This window comes from Malurus melanocephalus, unplaced genomic scaffold (assembly GCF_030028575.1).
Source record: "Malurus melanocephalus ecotype Western Australia unplaced genomic scaffold, MMel_1.1 scaffold_459, whole genome shotgun sequence".
Lineage (NCBI taxonomy): Eukaryota > Metazoa > Chordata > Aves > Passeriformes > Maluridae > Malurus > Malurus melanocephalus.
Window position 1 is genome coordinate 72,587 of NW_026623691.1, and position 20,984 is coordinate 93,570.

At 47.5% G+C, this 20,984-nt stretch overlaps 1 protein-coding gene across 1 annotated transcript in view; it reads right to left on the minus strand.

The window, feature by feature from the left end:
• Positions 1–3,313: 3,313 nt before the first annotated feature.
• The window catches only part of HMCN1 (hemicentin 1), a 170,970-nt gene continuing 153,299 nt past the window's right edge, over positions 3,314–20,984 (minus strand). Inside the window, exons 90-107 of the mRNA XM_057380547.1 lie at positions 20,788–20,958; positions 19,410–19,580; positions 19,096–19,266; positions 18,579–18,749; positions 18,209–18,358; positions 17,903–18,040; positions 17,458–17,579; positions 16,472–16,709; positions 15,392–15,454; positions 14,374–14,493; positions 14,025–14,159; positions 13,564–13,677; positions 13,158–13,283; positions 12,401–12,529; positions 8,305–8,655; positions 6,156–6,275; positions 5,673–5,799; positions 3,314–4,628 (exon numbers count right to left, since the gene is read on the minus strand). Coding sequence (XP_057236530.1) covers positions 4,262–4,628; positions 5,673–5,799; positions 6,156–6,275; positions 8,305–8,655; positions 12,401–12,529; positions 13,158–13,283; positions 13,564–13,677; positions 14,025–14,159; positions 14,374–14,493; positions 15,392–15,454; positions 16,472–16,709; positions 17,458–17,579; positions 17,903–18,040; positions 18,209–18,358; positions 18,579–18,749; positions 19,096–19,266; positions 19,410–19,580; positions 20,788–20,958 — 2,984 coding nt within the window. The 3' untranslated portion in view covers positions 3,314–4,261. The remainder of the gene's footprint in view (positions 4,629–5,672; positions 5,800–6,155; positions 6,276–8,304; positions 8,656–12,400; positions 12,530–13,157; positions 13,284–13,563; positions 13,678–14,024; positions 14,160–14,373; positions 14,494–15,391; positions 15,455–16,471; positions 16,710–17,457; positions 17,580–17,902; positions 18,041–18,208; positions 18,359–18,578; positions 18,750–19,095; positions 19,267–19,409; positions 19,581–20,787; positions 20,959–20,984) is intronic.

Consider the following 20,984-nt stretch of genomic DNA (forward strand, 5'->3'; position numbering starts at 1 on the left):
ATGTGCAAATGGACAAAACTGATAAAGGGTGAAAAACCCGTGAGCCATTGTCCATTGTGGGTGCAGCCCCTGGGTGGGCTGGGACTGCCCTGAATGTCCCTGAAGGCCCTGCAATGAACAGAACTGCTTTTGATTCTCTCAATTCTGTCCAGCCTCTGTTTTACCCAAGCCCAGATCAGGCATCAATTCACTACAAGTTCTTGCAGTCCCTGTGGAGTAGCAGCTCCACATGAATGGGGAACTTCTGTCTGTGCAAGAGCAGAAACCATCTCCSATTTCCCCTCAGGAAATACAGCTGTACTTAGGTCATTCAGACTCTCCAGCATTAATAGACGTGTTGAAGAAGGGCTTTTAAGTTTCCAGCCACCAGTGTGGTGCTGAGTGACAGCTGATGGGATCTGTTTGGTTTTGGGCCAGACCAAAGCTCTCYGCTGGAGCAGAGGCTGAAGCCCATAAGGCTGAAGGAGCCTTATCCACCCAMAGGATCCTCCAGAGAAACAAAGCACAGCACCTACCCAGCAGCTGTCAGCCATCCATGCATTTGTACATCCCATATCCCAGCAGAATAACTGGAAATGTGCTCTGCATCCCTACCAGGGTGATCCCACAGCCGCTGCTGTGTCCTGCTCCCCATGTGYGACGGTGGGGTGGGCACTGGGATTCCAGCCTCATAAACGAATCTGTGGATTTCAGCTGCTGCACTGTGCCAAGTTTTTACTGGCAGCAGCCTTGGATTTGAGCTGCCAGGACTAGAACTGCCTCTGAAGTCAAAGGGAGCAGAAGTGTCACTCAGAGAGCAGAGCCCTGGCTTTGAGTGCCCCACCGATGGGAGTGATGATGGCCACGTTATCAGCATCTGGCCTGGCTTTGCAACTCTTGTCTGCATCTGACCTGCAAGTGGACAATCCCCAGTCAGGCACTGCTGCTCTGGCCTGCATCCATCCCACCTGATGATGCRTTTTCCCTTTAGTCCCCAGTGATGTGCGTTCAGCACTGGCTCATTACTGCAGCCATGCAGCAGCTTTTCACTTCAGCCAATGTGTGAAGGAAGACAAGACCCCAGTGGGTTTCCTCTSTCCAGGGGCTGCCAAGCTGGATCCCTAGGGAAGGTGTGATGGGCATTCCTTACCTGCCTCTGGTTCCTGAACACTTGCCTTGTCTCACATGTCCAACGGTGGTGTAAGAGAATGAAACCTGATGGTGTGGTGGGGTTGGCATTAGAGCATCCATCACCTTTTAACAGGTGCTGGTTGGGAATTTTCCATCCTTWAGCTCTGGTGTCATCCCTGAACTCCTTTTCCTGCCTTATTCCATTCCTAGGACTTARATTTGGATGGAATCACACAGGGGTTTTGCCAAGGGCTGTATTTAACATGTATTTTCCTTTAGGCTTCACCAAGAAACGATTGTTTGTGGGAGGAGAAGTGAGTCTGGCTGTGCTCTGGCAAAAGCTGGGATGCAGCAGATGTTTCCCTGGAATACAGACGTGAGCTCAGTGCTCTGGGCACTGTTGCAGCAAGTGGGCAGCGAGGATCCAAGGTGTGCCCACGGGAGGTTTGTGTGCCCAGCTGCTGGGATGCCACCAGATGTCACCCTGAAACACCAGGAGATACAAATTCATCTCTAGGGGATAAACCCCTTTTGCCATCTCTCCCAGGGTGTGTTTGATGCCGGCAGTGCAGTTAATGCAATGCTGCTGTGTTTGCACTGAGGACAGTGTTTCAGGGATAACAGGATCAGGAGAAAATGCTGCTCCAGGAAATCCAATGAGCAGTGGGAACAGTAATGGCTCTCCCTAAGAACTCCCTTTATTTTTCAACTATTATTTGTTGTAGTGATGTGGTGTCTTTTATTATAGGAACTTAATGTTCTCCCATGTTGCTCTTAGGATACTAAGCAGTGTTAGAGATTTGGTTGTTTGTGTCAGGAGGGCATTTGCAAATTGTTTTGTGACAAATGATGTTTTGGTGACCGTATCAGCCTTTCATGGGACTGCACTGAACCTTAACAGTGCAAATATCACTGCAGACTAATGGAGGGGCCTGGACACAGTGATTGTACAGTCTTGAGACACTGCAAAATGCATCTAAGGTTTGGGCAGCCTTATCCAAAGTGGTAATAACAGAGTAGWGTATTGTTGTATTTAAAATTTGGATTTATGAAAGCAGGATTTTGTCTTTAAYGAACACCCAGGTTCATGTGGGCACATAAACAGGTACTGCCCTGCCCCTTGCCTCTCAAGTGAGTCCACAAAAATCTCWTGATAGCCACCAGCTTTTGATGCCTCTYAGCAMCAGYGCCAGGTAGCTTGTGGAGGTAGAGYTGCAGCAGGTGCAGCTGCTCTTAGATCTAATTTAACATCTTTGCAATCTGTTTAATAGAGCAGATGAGACATTGTAACATAGCTCAAGAAGTCCAAGGAAGAGAAGGCCAAGGCACAAGTTCTCCTTTAACCAGCACTTCCTTTCAGCCACTCCCTAGGTGAAACCCTCATGCTCATGGTGACCCACATCTCGCTGGTCCCTCATCCCTGTGGCATCATTTCAGGGTAAGGAWCAGCTTCCACATGGACAAGCAGCTCCTCCTTGAGCTGGTTCCTGGAGAGACTGGAGCCGTGGCTGCGTCAGTGATTAGGGGGCTTCCATCTGATGACTTTTACTTCTTCTAGGGTCAGATATGCCCTTAAAGGCTGTCAGTTCTGTTTTCGCTTCTCACAAAATATGTCAGAGTGGAAATTTTTGTGTTCTGGGAGYGAAGATTCCCTTAAGGACATAATTTTCAGTCTGATTCTCATCCTTAAAAGATATTGAGGTGATTATCTACACCTACTATAAATTACTCTCATTTCTCCTTCCTTAATGTCTTTGTCATGGAATTTATATTCTTTGAGCAGCTTTTATTTTTCAAGTCAGGCATCCAAGAAGCAAACCCGTTTAGTTTGAAGTCTGTCACTCATATAAATTTGTATAAAGTGCACAGTAATTTTAAGTCATCCTTATTTTGCAGATTATTTCTCTTGGTATAATGCAAGGGGAACAAAAAGCAAGGTTAGCACTAGTGGGGCTGTATAGGGCCAGTTGAGAAGAGAGACAAAATTCCATTGGGAGGCAATTTCTCCCTGTGGCTAAAAATATACTTTAAAGCTGGTGATGATCCCTTACTAACCCAGAGTACCAGAAAGGGGGAAAAGAGCTGGAGCTCCTCCRTGGTTTGCTGGGCACAACACCTTCTGCATTGTCCCCTGACACTTAGGGAAAGAGCTTTGAAATGGAAAAGAATTTGTTACAAAGATAAAACTCTCAGCAGTCTCAAAGGTGATGGGAAACCTTTATTTTGATTATTTTAATTGTATTGACATTGTCCTTTTATGCAAACTTAACTGTAAAACACTCTTGAGATACTGCATAGAAAATACACATAGGAAAAACCACATATATACACGTCCATAAAAATAGAATACATCTTGGCAAAATCACTTGTGTACAGTGTATTGACATTATTGAACCAAACTTACATCGCCTTTGGAGAAAAATGTTCCATGTGCGTAAAACCCAGGACATTTACTGCACTGGGAGCATGGCAGTGGGTATGGGCTTGGGTTAAATAAATGGCTATACCAGAATGGCAGAGAGTAAAAATGAGTTATAAAATGCTCTACAAAGTAGAAGTAGCTATGTGGGTTTTTTCTTCCAAAAAATAGYAACATCTCTACACTTGCATGGAAATCAAAGGTACCAGTTCCAAATTCTCCTGTAGATTCGTTAGCTGCCAACTTTAATATCATTTATTTGAGCATTTGAAACCCTTGGGCACGCTGGCTTTTGGTGGGTTTGAGCACACAACATAGTACAGCACGGCCCTAATTCTATTGGGTAATTGATAAGGAAAAAATCTAATAGATGCAAAATTTAAAACACTTAGCAAACTTTAAAATATGTAGACCACTGGAAATTATGGGTTAATTTTCTTTAGTTAGTTTCAGTGGAGGCTGCTCCTTGCTTACTGTTTTGACTACATGGATTTCTCTGCTGGTTTTCAGAACGTACTGTAGAAAGTGACTATTCCAGTGTAATAAATAAAGCAAGTGGTAACAGGTCCTCAAAGCCATGGACTGGAACAGTGGAACCGGAGAGGCAGCCTCGGAGAAGGAGGGGAAGAGAGAAGGGCGTAGCACCTTTCACGTGCCGTGGTTCCCCGCGTGGGGCAGGCAGCAGTGGGGACAGCACTGAGAAACGTGGCTCCAATCCCCTGCAGGCTCAGCTCAGTAGGGGAAGGCGCTCACGGCGATGTAGACGATGAAGGTGGTGCGGTACTCGACGCTGCCGTCGGCGCCGTAGGACAGGGCCCGCACGCCCATGCGGTACGTCCGCGGCTCCCGCAGCGCCCGCGTGGTGAACACCACCCCCTTCCAGTTCTCATCGCGCAGCGCGAACGGCACGGCCGGGTCCTCCTCGGCCATGAGGAAGGTGGTCCTGGGGTGCACCACCTGGTCGTGCGTGTAGGCCACCAGGCGGATCAGATCCTGCCCCGCAGCGATGCCAAAGGGCAGCGACAGCAGCTTGTACTCCAGGGCGTAGGTGCTCAGGTCACACTCCAGGTCGTTGGCTGGGCAGCTTTTGAGACAGAACCTAGGAAGGATCAGAAGGCTTTARCCCGGGGACAAGGGCTAAAGTATCTTCAAGTACTGGGAGAGGTCTTAGGGGAGAAATTCTTCCCATTTTCCCTRCTGCAGATTAAAATGTCTCTAGGGAATGCTCCTGCATTCTTCGTCCATTGTTCCTTTAAAGCTCCAGCCCAGTCTAATGTACCTTTTACCCCCAACAGGATCATCTCAGAAAGATACTGGCTACACTATGTCACTGAGGTCCATGGGGTAAACTTTAGTAACTGTGCTCTTAAAAATTAAAATAGGAAGAACTGGTTTAAAACGTGCTGGGCATTTCTATTTGAGGTATCTGTCTTTTAGGTCATAAAATAAAGAATTTGGAATGAGGGGCAGAATAAAATTTACTTCTATTGATCAAAAATTAAACCAGGATATCTTTGTTACTGCTGTTTGCCAGTGCTACTGGAGGTCAAAGGACATGACCAATGTCAGCTTAAATGTCATTAGAGTTGAGTCGGATCTGAAAAGATGGTTTCCGATTATGAAACAAGCTATTTTTCCYTGAGAATATTAAAAGATTAAAAGAAATCAAAATGAGTTTATTTTCCAGAACAGGAAAATAACCAAGCTTAACATGAACTGCAGCCTTATTTTCATGACTAAAAGAATGTATTGGATGCTTTAAAGTGATGGCAAGTCAAGGCCATTAGAGAGATTWAAATTAGATGTTAGGAAGGAACTCTTCCCTGGAAGCTGAGGTCCTGGCACAGGGTGCCCAGAGAAGCTTCCCTATCCCTGGCAGTGTCCAAGGCCAGGCTAGATGGGGTTTGGAGCACCCTGGGACAGTGGAAGGTGTCCCTGCCCATGGCATGGGGTGGCACCAGACGGGCTTTAAGGTCCCTTCCAACCCAAACCATCTGACTCCATGATTGCCAAGGTCAATGCTTTACCTTTAGCTACTGTGAGCTCTACTGGTGTCAGGGGAACTTAAACTTTCTTCTTTAAGGAACACAGGTTAAGGGGCTGAGCTTGGAGTGGATGAGAAGGGGCTGAGAATAAAACAAACCCAGAAAGTGGCTCTCGCTGGTAGTTGGGTGGACAAGGAGTGTCTATGCACTGGTAGCTCCCTCTCATGTTGAAACACATCTGATTTGATCCACAGTTTATGTTCTCTTCAAGACACTCRTCAATATCTGGATGGAAAAACATGCAAGAGATCAGCTGCTGATAGAAGAATTAAAGGGTGAAAACCAAAGTGGGTAAAGGGGGAGCAGAGCCTCGAATGTGCCTCTGTTTGACTCCAGAGCTTGGAGCTCAACATGTAATGTGAGGTCACAGGGGGAACTGCAGAGAATTAGAAGTGGTCTGTTTTTCTAATGGTTTATGAAACATTMAAGTGTGGAACACAAAAACTTCTGAAACTTGAGATTGTGAATGCTGACTCTCACACAGTCATTTCAGAGAGGTGCCCCAGCCATGTCCCAGGCCCGGTTTGTGTCTGGTTTCTGTGCAGCCCTCCCCCATGTGCAGCAGTGATGGCTCCCCATACCTTGGCAGGTTTTGCCATTGGCCATCAGGCGGTACCCCGAGGGACAGGCACACTGGAAGCTGCCCAGGCTGTTCCTGCATTCGTGCTGGCAYGTGGCTCTGTTCTCACACTCATCAATGTCTGTGGAGAGAAGCACCAACACCTTAGCGTTCCTGAGCTGGCCATGAACACAGGTACCTTTCCCTACTTCTGTGCTCCAAGTGCATGGACAGAGCTGGTGGGAGCTGCCTGCATCTTTTATCCTGATGGGGTTGAACATCTAAGGCTGGAGGAGTGTTCTGTGCCCTTACCTGTGCCATTCCTTGTACCTCTGCAGGCTCTGGGGGCTCCTCCCCTCGGTGAGGAGCAGCTGGGACAGATCCCAGTGAGGAGCCCCAGACCAAGCTCTGGGAGAAAGGGGATGTGCCGCCTGTGCCCACTGCCAGGGTCACACAAACACAGCCTTGTCCCCAGAGCAATCTGAGCCACTGATCAAGTGTTGGGCAGCATGCTTAGGGATCAGCCACATCTGATATCCCACCCAGAGGGAATCCTGCCACAGATGAGTTTCTTACAGTCACTCCCACCTCAAAGCTGTTTCCCTTCCAAACTGACCTTGCTTTGCTAGTAGGATGAATTAGGCTTAGTAGCTGGGAAGATTGTCATTAAATGACCTTAATATCTTTTTTTCTTTTTTTAAATCTCCCTCTCAAAACCAGAAGTACCTGACCACATTACGTAAAGTTTTCAAAGCACATGAGCATGATTTAGACACAGATAATTTATGATTATGGTGGCTTTTGAAACATCTGCTTAGTTCAGGACAACAGTAAAGTAAATCTCGTGCAGGGGCTCAGACTTGTATGGTTAAATCACTGGAAGGAAGGTGTTTGCTTCCCCTCTGTCTGACAGGGGTTGCATTAGATCAAAATGCAAACAGAACAGTAACAGATGTGACTACAAACCTCGGGTGTGTTCTCAACATGTCTTGATGGTTGCCTATTGAAAGAATTTTCTTTAACAAAAGCACTACTTTGGGGGTATTTTTAATATTAGACAGTAGTTTTTAAAATTTAGATATTTATACAATGAAATGGAACTTTAATGGAATATTAACTAATTCCAACTGGAAGCTGGGATGAAGGTCCAAATTTGAGCCTAGCCATCCCTTCCCTCAGTGGGAGCTGTATTCCTGGGCCTCTCAATTAAACTGCTGTTCCCATAACAACCCACATGGGTATGACTACTGAAACCTCTTTGTAGTTTACATACAAGGTTTGATGTCTGCCTGTCCTTAATTTTTATTAATGAAAAGCCCCTGTTTTTCACCCTTACACGTGACTGTATTATGCAAGCAGACTCCTGGCTGCTGGAACCTTGCTGTAGGTCACCTTCCTACAGGGAAGTGTAATTTGCTTGAAATACTCAAAACATGAATTAACTAGGCAAAGTCTGCCTTAAGAGAAGCATTATTTCCAAAAATTAACTAATTTTTAATATTCTCCCCCCCCAGCAAAAAAAAAAACAAGTGCAGAGCTTCCCAATTCCTGTAACTGCTCTGTCTCCTCCTTAGGGGAGAAGTGTCTGTGCTGTCMCTACCACAGCTCCTGACAAACCCATTCCAGATCACTTATCACCAATCTCTCCATGCTCACTGAATTACACTGTAAACCTTTCTATTATATAAAATAATAATAATTTAAAAGCTTTTGTGCCTGTTGCCCATGTGACAGTGACCGAYGGTCCTGTGGCAGTGCTGGCACTGGCCCCAGTGAGCTCAGTTCTAAAAAGTTTATTCCAAATCCTTCTGAACCAGACTCTTGCTGCCATCAGAGGGAGTCTGATGTGACTGGTGCTTTTTGGAGTGTGAGAAGATGCACCAAGGTCAGCTACCATGACCAGGAGAAAGAGAGTAACAGAGGGAAATACTTTGCAAACAGATAACATGCAACACGATTAAAACAAGAGGTTACAGGGAGGTTTGAGAACATTTTTGCTACAATGTGAGCCAAGACAGCAGAGGGCAGAACATGCAGAATCCTCTGAATATTGATAAGGGCAATAGAAAACACAGCCCCAGCACCACACCCTCAGCCCCTGGTASAGATCACACAGTAACCTAAGAATAAGGCCCCAAACAGAGAGTTGCATAGATAGGACTGACATTTACCTACACATCTGGCATTTCTTGCCTCATAGCCTTCAGGACAAGTTTCTCTAAGGTTCCTTCTAGTCCTGGAGAAAGGTATTCTGCTGTTCCTATACTCTGAGAAGTAGCTGTAGAGATTTGAGGAGTGCCTGTAATAGTGCTGCATTTGCTGGTTGTCTCTCCCAGGGGAGAATTGAGCATAGTTATAGCTACTGTAATGGGCACCCGAATTTGGCACCCGCTCCAATCCGGCGCAAGATTTCCCATCACCCAGTAACTGTTGCCCAGGTGGACAGAAACACTTGAAGCTGCCGGGGGTGTTGGTGCAGTGAAGGGCACAGGGCTTAGGCACTTGTTCACATTCATTAATGTCTGCTCATGTGACATGATCCAGAGCCCCAAACCATGTGGAAAGGAGAGAAAACAAACAACAACATGTAACTATACAGATATACACACAGGTACTTATCTCAGCCTCAGGAGCAAGCTGAGGACATAAAGCCAGATTTGCAGGCACAAAACCACAAAGAACACAAGGCCAAGCAGGCAGGGTCTGCTGTCTTGGACTGTTAGAGACCTTCATTCCCCCACGGGCTGATGTGACTGTGCTCACCAGGACAGGAGCCCTGCTGAAGCCTCGTGTCAGCTTAGCTGCTCATCACTCTCTTAGCAATTGGGGCTTTTTCCTTAAGTGCTCCGCAGGTGAGTGGGAGAAGCTGCTGCCCTTCTTTAAGGATACCTAACTCCAAGCATTCCAGAGAAGTGCAGTGTTGGAAATTCCTTACAGCCCACACTGAGGGAAGCACAATAGGCTCCGATGTGGTGTCAGGGAATCATAAAATCATGGAATGCTTTGGGATGGAAAAAGGGACATTAAAGCCCATCCAGTGCCAGCCCCTGCCATAGGCAGGGACACCTTCCACTATGCTMRGGTGCTCCAAGCCCCATCCAGCCTGGCCTTGGRCACCTCCAGGGATCCAGAGGCACTGGGCTCAAGGACAYGTTTCAAGGCTGCAGGGCAGGGAGGTCAGGTATGTTCCAGCTTTTGATGCTGTTATTGGTCATTCCACCTGTGACAGGCTGGAGACTTTACAGTAAATATTCATTCACTTTTGGACAATTCATAAATAGAACTACCTTTGTTTTCCTAAGCAATGCTTTTTTCTTTTGTTTTCCTTAGAAATTGCAGTCCAAGTGATTTAAGCCACCCTAGCAATAAATATCCATCCTTAAATCAAAACTGAGTCCTGAGCAGACAATGTGTGGTAAGGTCCTTGAGGACACAACATGCTGTGTCCTTCACTCCACGTAATTGACTGTGAATGCTCTTGGGACCTTCCTCCACAGTCTCTCTGGCACCATCAGAAAGAAATTTTTTATGATTTTCATCGTTACTTTAGGCCCAGCTGGAAATTTGACATACACTGTATTTCCTTTCAAACTTATGGTCTTTCTTTACCAGAAAAAGACAAAAATCTGCTAATTCCAAACAACTCTGCAAGGACCAGGAATAAATAACCTGCTATTAACACGCATCACAACACATCTGTAATGGACATATGTTATAAACATATTCCTACTAAAAAATTAAAGATGATCTTAATGGCAATTCAATAACAGTTTAATTATTTCACAATAGTGTGTGTTCTTTCAATTATTATTGTAAAAATGCCATTAAGCCAGTGTTGTTAGTTTCATTTGGGATTCTGAGCACAGTCTGTAACTCTCCAAGGCACAAATACATGAGAATGGTAATTAAAAAYCAATACTATAGAACATTAGATTGTATTTTCATGAAGTGGCTATTATCTGATACATTTAAGGTATTAATTAAATGGTTTAAGAGTTGGAAATCCAGGAGTAATAACTGCAGTGTGTTACAGTATTTTCCAACTGTTTCTCACAAAACTGAGACTTCATGGATTTGTGGAATTATCCTTAGGGTAGAATTTTCAGGTGTTACAAATGAGATTTTCACTTTAGATATGGCAACAGCTAATCTGAAGTTAAAGTGCATTAATCTCAGTATGTGCTTAAAATGAAAAATTTATTATTCATATACATGTAAAAGAAATAAAACTCATCATTTCCTTAGCACTCAACTGCTGACTTTCACATTCTGTACCTGCCTAAAATACATTAACACTGATGTCTTTATGACAACCAATGTCCTTGGAACAAAGTTTGGATAAGCAACAGAAGATTATCACAGAAATGATGAAATGCACTAGGTGAAAATTTGAGCAATTTCTTTTGCAGGGGCAGCCTGTGCAATACAATCAGAACTGAATGCAGGGAGCCACCAGCACTGGTTCCAGGGCTGCCCCCCATGAGAAGAGGCCACTGAGGGATGGAAATTCCTAATATGTACAGGAACAAGGTAAAATCACTTTGAAATTAAAATAGCTACATTTTCAGCCTTCAATCTGAAGAACAATATCTGATTTATATTCTAGATAGCCTTGCATGTGTTATCTGCRTTACAGCAGCCTTTAGCAAAGCCCTTCCACCAATGTGGAAAGCAGAGAAAACATCAGAGCTCCTAGAAATGCTGTCATTCAGGTTAAWGGGCACACAGAGACCTGTGGGGGTCACAAAGGAGCATCCTGTCCAACAAACAAGGGAATTGTGGCACAAAGGGCTTTACCCAGGAACAAAGTGCACTTCTATTTCAGTCTGGGCCCCCCTTGTTTTTCAACTCTTCCTGGTGCTCATTGTCATCATTGACAATAAAAAATAGATTTTATTAAAAAAATAATACTTTGGATTAATCTATATTTTAAATATATTTTTAAAGCACATAAAAATAAAAAGGATAAAAATTCAGGTCATACTTTAAGAGGGAGCTTTCAATGTCTTAGTCAGAAAACAGCTTTAACAGTGCTGGAGTTTTGTGAAAACCTACAGTCCTAGACTCTATCTAGACATTTTCCTAAAAGTTTAAATGGCTTAAATGTATGTTAAGAGTCTGGGATTGATTTTATTTCAGTACAGAGGCAGATGGTGGCAGAAGTATCTTGGTCTATGGCCAAACACTTTCTTATTGCAATTTAATCTCTTTAAAAAAATCCCAAACATTCCTGGCWTTTGACAGTCCAAAATATTACATTGCTAAAAAAAGACAACCCAAAATATGAAAATAAGTATTTAAAACTTTGGAAAGCTAATGTTGAAGAAGCCATCAGGGAGGAATGCTGTTCTGACATCATGATACGTAAGAGCAACCGAAACCAACCTCACTCAATGTCACATACCCACATTCAGAAATCATCATTATCAGGGCAGGGCAGCTCTTACATTTTAAATACTTGACATAAATGCAGTGAGGATGATTCGAAATGATCCTCCTACCTGCCTGCAGTCTTGGAAATGCCAGGTGAAGTGTTTACTCACTTGCACCAGCCCCATTTATTCACCTCCCTTGCTCCCCACATCAGAGYCCCAGAGCCTCCTGTGCCATGGCAGCCCGTGTGGTTCTATGCCAGCATTGGCACAGGGAGTGACTGCATGGCTGCTGTTCCTGTCAGTGCCAGGAGTCCTGATCTTTCCCTGCCCCCCATGCCAGCAGGGCAGCACTGCGGGACAAATGCAGAAATGCCTATCAGGTCCCTGTGCTCCCCTGCTGGGAACACCACTGGCAGTCCTGGGCTGGGGTTGGGCGTGTTTGGGATGTTCAGGAGCCCCAACCAGTTCTGGGTTTGTCAGGCCTCTTGCAACTCCTTAGGATGTTCTGCTTAGGGGAACCCCCCTGGCTTTCTGTGTGACCACCCTCAGGGTGATCAGGGCATAGCCAGGCATATCAGCAAACCCACCCCCATCAATTTTTACAGCTGAAGCCTCCTGGGGAATGGTCACCTGTCACATCATCCACCTGCRCTCTGAGACCCTTTTACACTTTGTTTTCAAGGTACCACCCCAAATCAATCTCTGCTGGAACCTTTTAGCTCTGACTGTTGAGAGTGGGCGCTTTGTTTGAGATGGGCGATTTGCAARCGCAGASCCAGCAAACRCAGAGCCAGTCTSTACAGCAGGGTYCTGCTCAGGGACAGAGAGCACTGCWGGAGTGCTGCAGCAGGAGGGCCAGCAGCAAAGCGTGACAGCAGTGAGTGTGACTTACCCAGGCAGGGCCGGGCGGCGCCCTGGGAGCGGAATCCCCGCGGGCACACACAGCGGTAGCTGCCGCGAGTGTTCTCGCACAGTTGGTTATAGCGGCACTGATGCGACCCCGAGCGGCACTCGTCCACATCTGCGACACACAGCAAGGGAACAGTCACACCTCRGGGTCAGCTGGGACTGCCCCAAACATGCTAGTGTCCAAGGACAGGCTTGCAGCAGCCTGGGATGGTGTCCGGGCCCATGGCAAGGGCTASAAATAGGGGATTTTTARSRTCCCTTCCAGCCCAAATCAYCCCATGATCCCACTGGAACAAAAGCCTTGGTAGCACCTACARCATCAACTGTGTCTGAAACCCTCCCTGATAAGCAGCAGGGATCTGTGCTCTTGACTCAGAGCTCCTGAGAGCCAAACTCTTAAGAAAACATGCACACACAGAGCAAAACATTCCAGTCAGTGAACATCTGAGGGAATCAAGGTGCCAACACAGAAAAGACACCAAGGAAAATCTTCCCTTTTCTTGTTTAAGAACAGTAGAAAACTAGAGGCAACAAGGATACACCTGCTTTTTTTAATACCATCTACAAAAAAGAAGTTCAATATAGATGTTCCCATAGCCAAAAACAAGTTGGAGCTTGAATATGTGCAAATATTAATAGCTGGAGATGGACAATCTTCAGGATTGTTAAAAAAAGAACTAAAAATCATCATTGTCCCTGTGTTTCCCATCACCACAGAGTGCATGAATGCTTCCACTCACCAATGCAAGTCCCATTCTCTGCTTTCGTCATCCCACTGGGACACAGATCAATGCACTTGTAGCCACCACGGGTGTTCTTGCAGAGCTGATCAGGCCTGCACACATTCTGCCTGCACTCRTTGACATCTTATGCAAACAAAACCCAAAAACAATAAAGCAGGATTGGACTCATCTATGTCATGAAATCACCCTGTGTCCATGCATCCCAATCATTTCATGCATGTGTATCACTCAGCCCAATTCCTGCTGTCTATGGCTTTCAGTACTGCTTTGACAGATTTCAAAATACACAGCAAGTGTATCATCCATAGCAGGATTTTCTTTCATAAATAAATAGAGTAACAAATAAATGTTGAACTCTTATCTGTTGGAAAGAGGGAAGGGACATTCAGGACTTCATCCCTACCTACGCATTTTCTGCCCTTCAGCTGGAATCCTGGGTCACAGCCACAGTGGAAACTTCCTATGGTATTGAAGCAGCGCTGATGGCAGGAGTTGGACTCTTGGCACTCGTTAACATCTGTGGAACAGCACAAATCCTTGACCCCAGGGCTGGGAACTGCCCTGGGAGCATCACCTGAGCAGGTCAAGTTCTGCTCTGAGGGTTTGCTGCTCTCCCATCTTTGTACAAGAACATGGACATGGGACACAAACTGAAGAATGCTAACTTCTTCCCTGATGGGATTTTAAATTTATTTCTACAGACAGAAAGAGCAACAGGTCAAAAAAAAAATCCCAAACCAATAAAAATCTATTAAAAAGATAAACAACCCCCCAAAATCCACAACCTTAAGCTATTGGGAGATGTCCCTTTCAAGTGACTCTCAGGTGCATGAGAGCAGCATTTTGACCCCCAGCCCCTGGCACCTTGGCAGCTGAGGCCGTCGGGCGCGGCGCGGAAGCCGCTGGCGCAGCGCAGAACGCAGCGGAAGGAGCCGGGCACGTTCTCACAGTCCTGTCCCACATGGCAGCCGTGTTCCCCCAGTGCACACTCATCCATGTCTGCAATGGAAACAGGGGGCACTGCCTCACAGGGCACACAGCGAGGTGCCTCGAGCACCAGCAAACAGAAACTAGGCAATTATTACAACTGTATTCTTATTAKAAGAAAATGGCCCAAATAAAACCTTTCCTTTGCAATTCAAGTGCCTTTTAAGGCCTTAAAGTATTCAAGGGGCATTTGTATCCCAGCTGTCCCCAGCAGCACCTCTCTTACCCTGACATGTTCTCCCATCGGCTGAGATGGTGAGGCCTTTGGGACAGGAGCAGTAGTAGGATCCCATGGCATTGTGACAGGTGTGGGAACAAGGATTCCCCACAGCACATTCATCTTCATCTGGAACAAGGAAACATTTGAAAAAACCAGTGGGACTTCACAAGAAACTATTYCAGCATGACCCTTCCTCAGTGGGCTGAGACTGGCAAAGCCCACAGGGCAAAACCAGCAATGAAGCAGCTTCCTGTTCAATTCCCTTCATTTACAACTTCTCAAGAGGAAATAAGTCCACAAAACCACCTCAGACAATTGCTCCCTATAACAAACTGACTCTAACAGACAGCCAGGACCCTCATGTGCTCCTCTCCATGTCCTCCCCCAAGCAGGAACATGTGGGTTTTTGTCTGAGGGGCCAACACTTGTCCTTTCCTCCACACTGGTCACATGAGTTCCTTTCAGCAAGGGTAACTCACACATTCTGAAGTACTCTGAASTCTAAATAAAGGGCATGTAGGTTCTGCTGGTTTAATAGCATGTCCACCTCTAGGGCCACAAGCACGAGGTCAGAATGGACCTCTTAGAGCAGGTCCACAGAAGGCTATAGAGATCCTCTGAGGGCTGGAGCCCCTCTGGAGCCAGGCTGGGAGAGCTGGGGGTGCTCACCTGGAAAAGGGAAGTCTCCAGGAAGAGCTCAGAGCCCCTTGCAGGGCCTAAAGGGCTCTGGAGAGCGACTAGGGACAAGGGATGGAGGGACAGGACACAGGGAATGGCTTCCCACTGCCAGAGGGCAGGGATGGATGGGATATTGGGGAGGAATTTTTCCCTGTGAGGGTGGGGAGGCCCTGGCACAGGGTGCCCAGAGCAGCTGTGGCTGCCCCTGGATGCCTGGAAGTGTCCAAAACCAAGCTGGACAGGGCTTGGAGCAGCCTGGGACAGTGAAAACAGGTGATCTTTAAGGCCCCTTCCCACCCAAAGCACCCCATGACCCGATGGCTGCACCTCCCTGTGGCAGCATTACCTGAGCAGTAGGGCCCGGATGAGTCCAGAGCAAACCCYGCAGGGCACTGGTTGCTCCGATCCCCTGTGCGGTGAAGGAAGCACATGGCATTTGTGGACACAAATATGGCCATTTCATTACTTYAACAATAAGAATTGCAGCCCAGCTAGCTATAAAATATTTATTATGTGTCAACACCAAAACAGAAACTTTAMAATCTGCCCTTCAGTGGTTTTTCTACTTGGGCACTAAAAGCCARTATTGCATGGCTTGTGCTGGTTTGAGTAACACTGAAATTGGTGAGTTCCTATCCAGCCTAATGCATCCTGCAAAGCTCCTTATTAAAAGAATAGAGACCATTCATTTCTACTTCATATAAAAGGAGGGAAATAGACCCAAACCAAAAAATCATCCTGTCACAAATCTTAGGAGGTCACTGTAGAAGAACACAAGTTTGTACTATGAGCTGAARACTCAGGAAGAGACTCCCCAAAGGCCACAGGGCTTTGGCTGCTTGAAAACAGAAATTTAGAAAACAAAATTTAAAAAAAATCCTAAACTCCAGTATCTTAACTGTAGGAGGAAATAAATGCAAGCTCAGTAAGGGCTTAGGTAGATCTAATCATAGACATATATTGACCCTTTTATCAGGTATCTTTCTAAATCAGAAAAAAAATCTATTTGGTTTTCAAGTTGTATAAGGAGTCCATAGTCTGGCAAGTGGGGAAGGCCCTATTTTACATAACTTAGAACATTGCTGCTGAAAAGAACAACTAAAACAGGCAATCTCACTGTTCCATTTACTTCCAAACTGGAGTTATTTTCTTACTATGTAAAAAAAATAAAGCACAAATAGCGTTAAAAAAAGGAACAGGCCRTTTTGCTCATTAATGAGGGCTTCTCAAAGGAAAGCCTGCTCACACAAACACATGCCYTGTCCCCTTACGTCACTCATGGAGGTTTAACAAGACATCCCAGGATTCTACACTGAAGTTTCCCACGTTTCACAGGATTATCTTTTGAGACTACAAGTAATGAATTCTAAGAAGGGAAGATATTCTTTTCTCACGGTTTGGTTTCTGGGAAAGACTAGACCAGTACCTTTAGCGATGGAAGCCTGGATTCTGAAGGTCACAGCTTCCTCCAGAGGATCATAGTCCGTTGTGATGGAGCCAGCACGCAGGGTCTGCACCAGGAAGGGCATCCTGCCCTTGGTGGGGTCGTAGGTGATGCTGTGGTTCCAGGTGTAGGGCACACTGATCCCATCCGCTGCAAAGAGGCGCGTGGAGTGCGCGTGCAACTGCCCGGGGCCCGTCTGGATGTAATCCTCAGAGTAATCCTGCAACACAGMCCTTCAGCACTGCCCCCACACTGACACCCCGGGGCTGCACTGCACAGCTGGGAGAAGGGCTCAGAGAGAGGGGCTGATCCTGACCCTGAACAAAGGGTACTGCACACACACGGGTCCTTCTCACTCTSAATTTAACAGCACCTTTTACCTCAACAAAGATACAGACTGATGGACTGAGGAGCCTGATGATGGAGGCCACAACAGAACACTTCTAAAAATTATCCTATTCTTCAATAACAATCTTTTGAGGTCTAAATATATGGCTTTCATTCTAAGTCAGATGCTGACAAATGTGCAAAATAAACAATCACTAGAGAAGAAGTCTGCCACTGAAATGAGGTATAAATACCAGACACTACGTATTGCAGTAACATCAATAACTACATGTACATTTATTGCGTGGTGGGATTRATACAGTAAAATACTGGTTACCTGCCACTAATTACTGAGTCAGAGAGGTTAACCATGCACTCTTCTAGCTGTGGCTGAAGGAACACTGACATGCCAGCCTGCAGGAACTGCCCTCCTCAGCACTACCTGCCAACAACTTMAACTCCAGAGGCCAACACCACCTTCCTCATGACAACTTCCTGCTTCCAAAGGCAACATCAGCACTCTCAGTTAATGCAGGCACAAAAGCACTCACACACACTAGAGCAGGTTTCAGGACTCAGTGTTCCCTCTGGGTGAGGGGAGTGTGGATGGACGAGAGCARGGGGTAGCAGGAGCACTTTACCTTGACACTGACATCAGCCACGGACTGGAGCTGCAACACATGGCCGCTGACGACGACATCGAGCAGCAGGGCACCGTCTGTGTCCAGGCCGCGGGCCACGTGTGTCATGCGCAGGATCTCTCCTGGCAGCAACAGCACACRGATTCATCACACATCCCAACAACACTCCCAGCAGCCACATGGAATCCGAATAGGAGTCCCTTGACTAGTTGTTTCATGCTTATATTTTGTAAGATGTACCATGCCCACAAAAAAAATATGACCCGTTTCAAACTACAGCTCGAAAAGCCGGATTTAAGCCTCAGAAAGCCAGAGCCAGTCTGAAAATACTGGTGTAAGCATGAGATTCAAATTAAAGCAATGGTCCTGTGCTGTCTTTTCAGAATTGCAGCATCTATCAAGCTTACTGGACACAGAAAGAGCTGGTCTGTCCCAGGGAACTCACCAGTCGCAAACTCCACTTGAGTTTCTCTCTTGAAGATGGCGTCAGTGAGCGCAAACCCATTCAGTGCCTCCCCAATTTCTTTGGCAGTTGTCCAATAAACCGGGCTGAGTATGGAAACAAGCTTTCTCATCGCTGGGCCTGCAGGAAACACCACAGAACATCGGGAGCTTTGATCTCATCATGGACCCACATGCACAGGAGCTGAACATGAAGAACTAGAACTAGTGCTACCCTTCAGATTTAGACCAGGAACCCTATGTATTGGTGTATTCAGAGCAAGAAGTGCTAAAAGTCACCGAGGCCTACCGAGGCTCCGAGGGACATTGGTGATCTTGGCCTGTATCACTCTGGTGTCAGAGTCTGGGCTGTCCGTCACTGTGGCRTTCAGGAAGGCAATCCCAAATTCCACATCGTTGATACTGCCAATGATGCTGCCCTTGGCACGGGCAGGCCCACCTGTGCAGGGGAGGGGAGGGAGGCAAAACACAGGCCCATGTGATATTTGCTGTTGGGTATTCTAGGGGAGAGAGAATTGAGCTTAAGCTGCAGGGCAGATTTAAGCCCAAAAAATCAAATTACTCAGTTAACTGGCCAAGACAAGAGAGAGCACCAGTGAAATCAGGAGTGTCACAGGCTTCCACACCACACAGTCACTGTGTGCAGCTGTATTACTCACCAGGACATGCCTGGCTATTGCATCTGGATATCTGGGAGGAGTCCCCAGGGCAAGGACGGCCCGCATTTAAYGGGGCTGGGCTGCTGCACAGGCGCACCCTGGTCTGCTCTCCTCCTCCACAGGAAGCAGARCACTGGCTCCACGACTGCCACTGCCCCCAGTTTCCATCCACTGCAGGATAAAGAACAAAGCAAGCATTTTTTCAATTTAAATGTTTCAGGCTGCAAATTCCTTCCTGAAGSAACCAAGGTTCTAAAGGAATAGCTCGAAGGACAACAAAATCATCCTAACAGGCAGGTGGGAACACTCTTTTCCCTGGAATCCCTGCATGGTTTRGGTTGGAAGGGATCTCTTCYTGGGCAGGGACACTTTCTGCTATCCCAGGGTGCTCCAAGCCCCATCCCACCTGGCCTGGAACACTTCTGCACTCCTTCCATGGCATGAAGGTACCCCATATGTGCTGATACCCTGAAGCCTGGCAGGAAAGCTGCATTCCCCCAGCACTGACAGCACTGACCTGGGCAGAGCTCGGTGCTGCACCTCTGCAGCTGCACATCAGCCCCAGCACAGGCCCTGCCGCCGCTGGCCGGCCGCGGGTTGTCGCAGCTGCGGTGGCGCCTCGCCTGGCCCCCGTTGCACGTCCGGCTGCAAGTGCCCCAGCTGCTCCATGGGCCCCAGTTGCCATGAACTGCAAGAAGAAGTCCGAGTTGATCCTTGTCAGGGACTTGAAACCAGACAGTCAAGCTAGGAAAATACTTCCGCTGGAGAGTAACTGAATTTCTTTTTCCCAAAAGAAGCAAACCAGGGTGTTGGCAAACCCAAAGCACTTACCTGGGCAAGGATCACTGTTGCAGAAATCCATCTGCATGTCACTTCCCTCACACTTGTGCCCCCCGAACTGCGGGGCCGGGTCGGAGCAGTGGCGTGTCCGCTGCCTGCTGCCTCCCCCGCAGGACACGCTGCAGGCGCTCCAGCTGCTCCACGGGGACCACTTCCCATCCACTGSGGAGAGAGAGAGGCACAGCCTAACTGCCTCTGACCGAGGCAGGAACGCAGGGGSCAGCACTGCATCGGGAACAGCACTGACTCTCCAGCATCGCAGCTACACGGGGATTTCTCCCCAGGGACCTGGGCTGCTGGGGAGGAGAGCTGGGCCATATCCAGCCCAGATCCCCCTGTGCCCTGGGCTGGTCCCACAGTGAGGACAGCAGGAAAGGGGGGATTCTGCCCCTGTGCCCCTGTGCGACCCCACCTGCAGAGCTGCCCCAGCGCTGGGGCCCAGCACAGGGAGGAGCTGGAGCTGCTGCAGAGAGCYCAGAGGAGGCAACAGGATGAGCAGAGGGATGGAGCCCCTCTGCTCTGTCGTCAGGCTAGGTGAGCTGTTCACCTGTTCTAAGGTCTCCAGGGAGACCTTAGAGCCCCTTCCAGGGCCTAAAGGGGCTCCAGGAGAGCTGGAGAGGGACTGGGGACAAAAAATGGAGGGACAGGACACAGGGAATGGCTTCCCACTGCCAGAGGGCAGGGATGGATGGGATATTGGGAAGGAATTGTTCCCTGTGAGGGTGGGGAGGCCCTGGCACAGGGTGCCCAGAGAAGCTGTGGCTGCCCCTGGATCCCTGGCAGTGTCCAAGGCCAGGCTGGACAGTGGGGCTGGGAGCAGCCTGGGATGGTGGAAGGTGTCCCTGACATGGCAGGGGGTGGAAAGAGACGGGCTTTAAGGTCCACTACCACAAGGTCATTTCTCCCTTCTGCCACTCCCTGGTCATGATGAGGACTCAGTGTAGGATCTGGCAGGAGCAAAATGGAGCATGAAGCCAGAAGGCTGAGTCTGATGAGTTGCATATTGCAATCCATTGAATCTCCCTCCATTATCCCTGCATTCAGTCAAATATTGAAGACCCATTTCAAAGACCTGATTTTCCTATCCTCTCATTGAAATGTAGAAGGATAAATTAATRACAAATCATAGGAAAATTTAGAAAATAAATATGTAGGAAATCTATCTTTTAACTCTTAAGAATATAAAATGCAGCTTCTGTGGGGTAAAGCAACAAGGACAAGGCAAAAAAATCCCTCTTGTAGGGTCTATACTGGGATGCTCTGGGTAGAGACAGAGGGAGTGAAAAGGCTCAAAGGGGAGTTTCAGAACAGGAAAGCATTAACCACAAGCAAAGCAGAATTAGCAAAGGAAGGAGGAGCTGGCTCTCACCTGGGCAGCGGCGGCGGTGGCAGAGCTGCAGCTGCGTGTCGGGGCCCCGGCAGCGAGGGCCGCCGTGCTCCGGGGCCGGGCTGGCGCAGAGCCGCAGCCGCGTCTGGGTGCCCTTCCCGCACGTGGAGCTGCACGGCCCCCATGGCCCCCACGGGCTCCAGCCACCGGCCACTGCAACGGCACAGAGCTCACAGGGA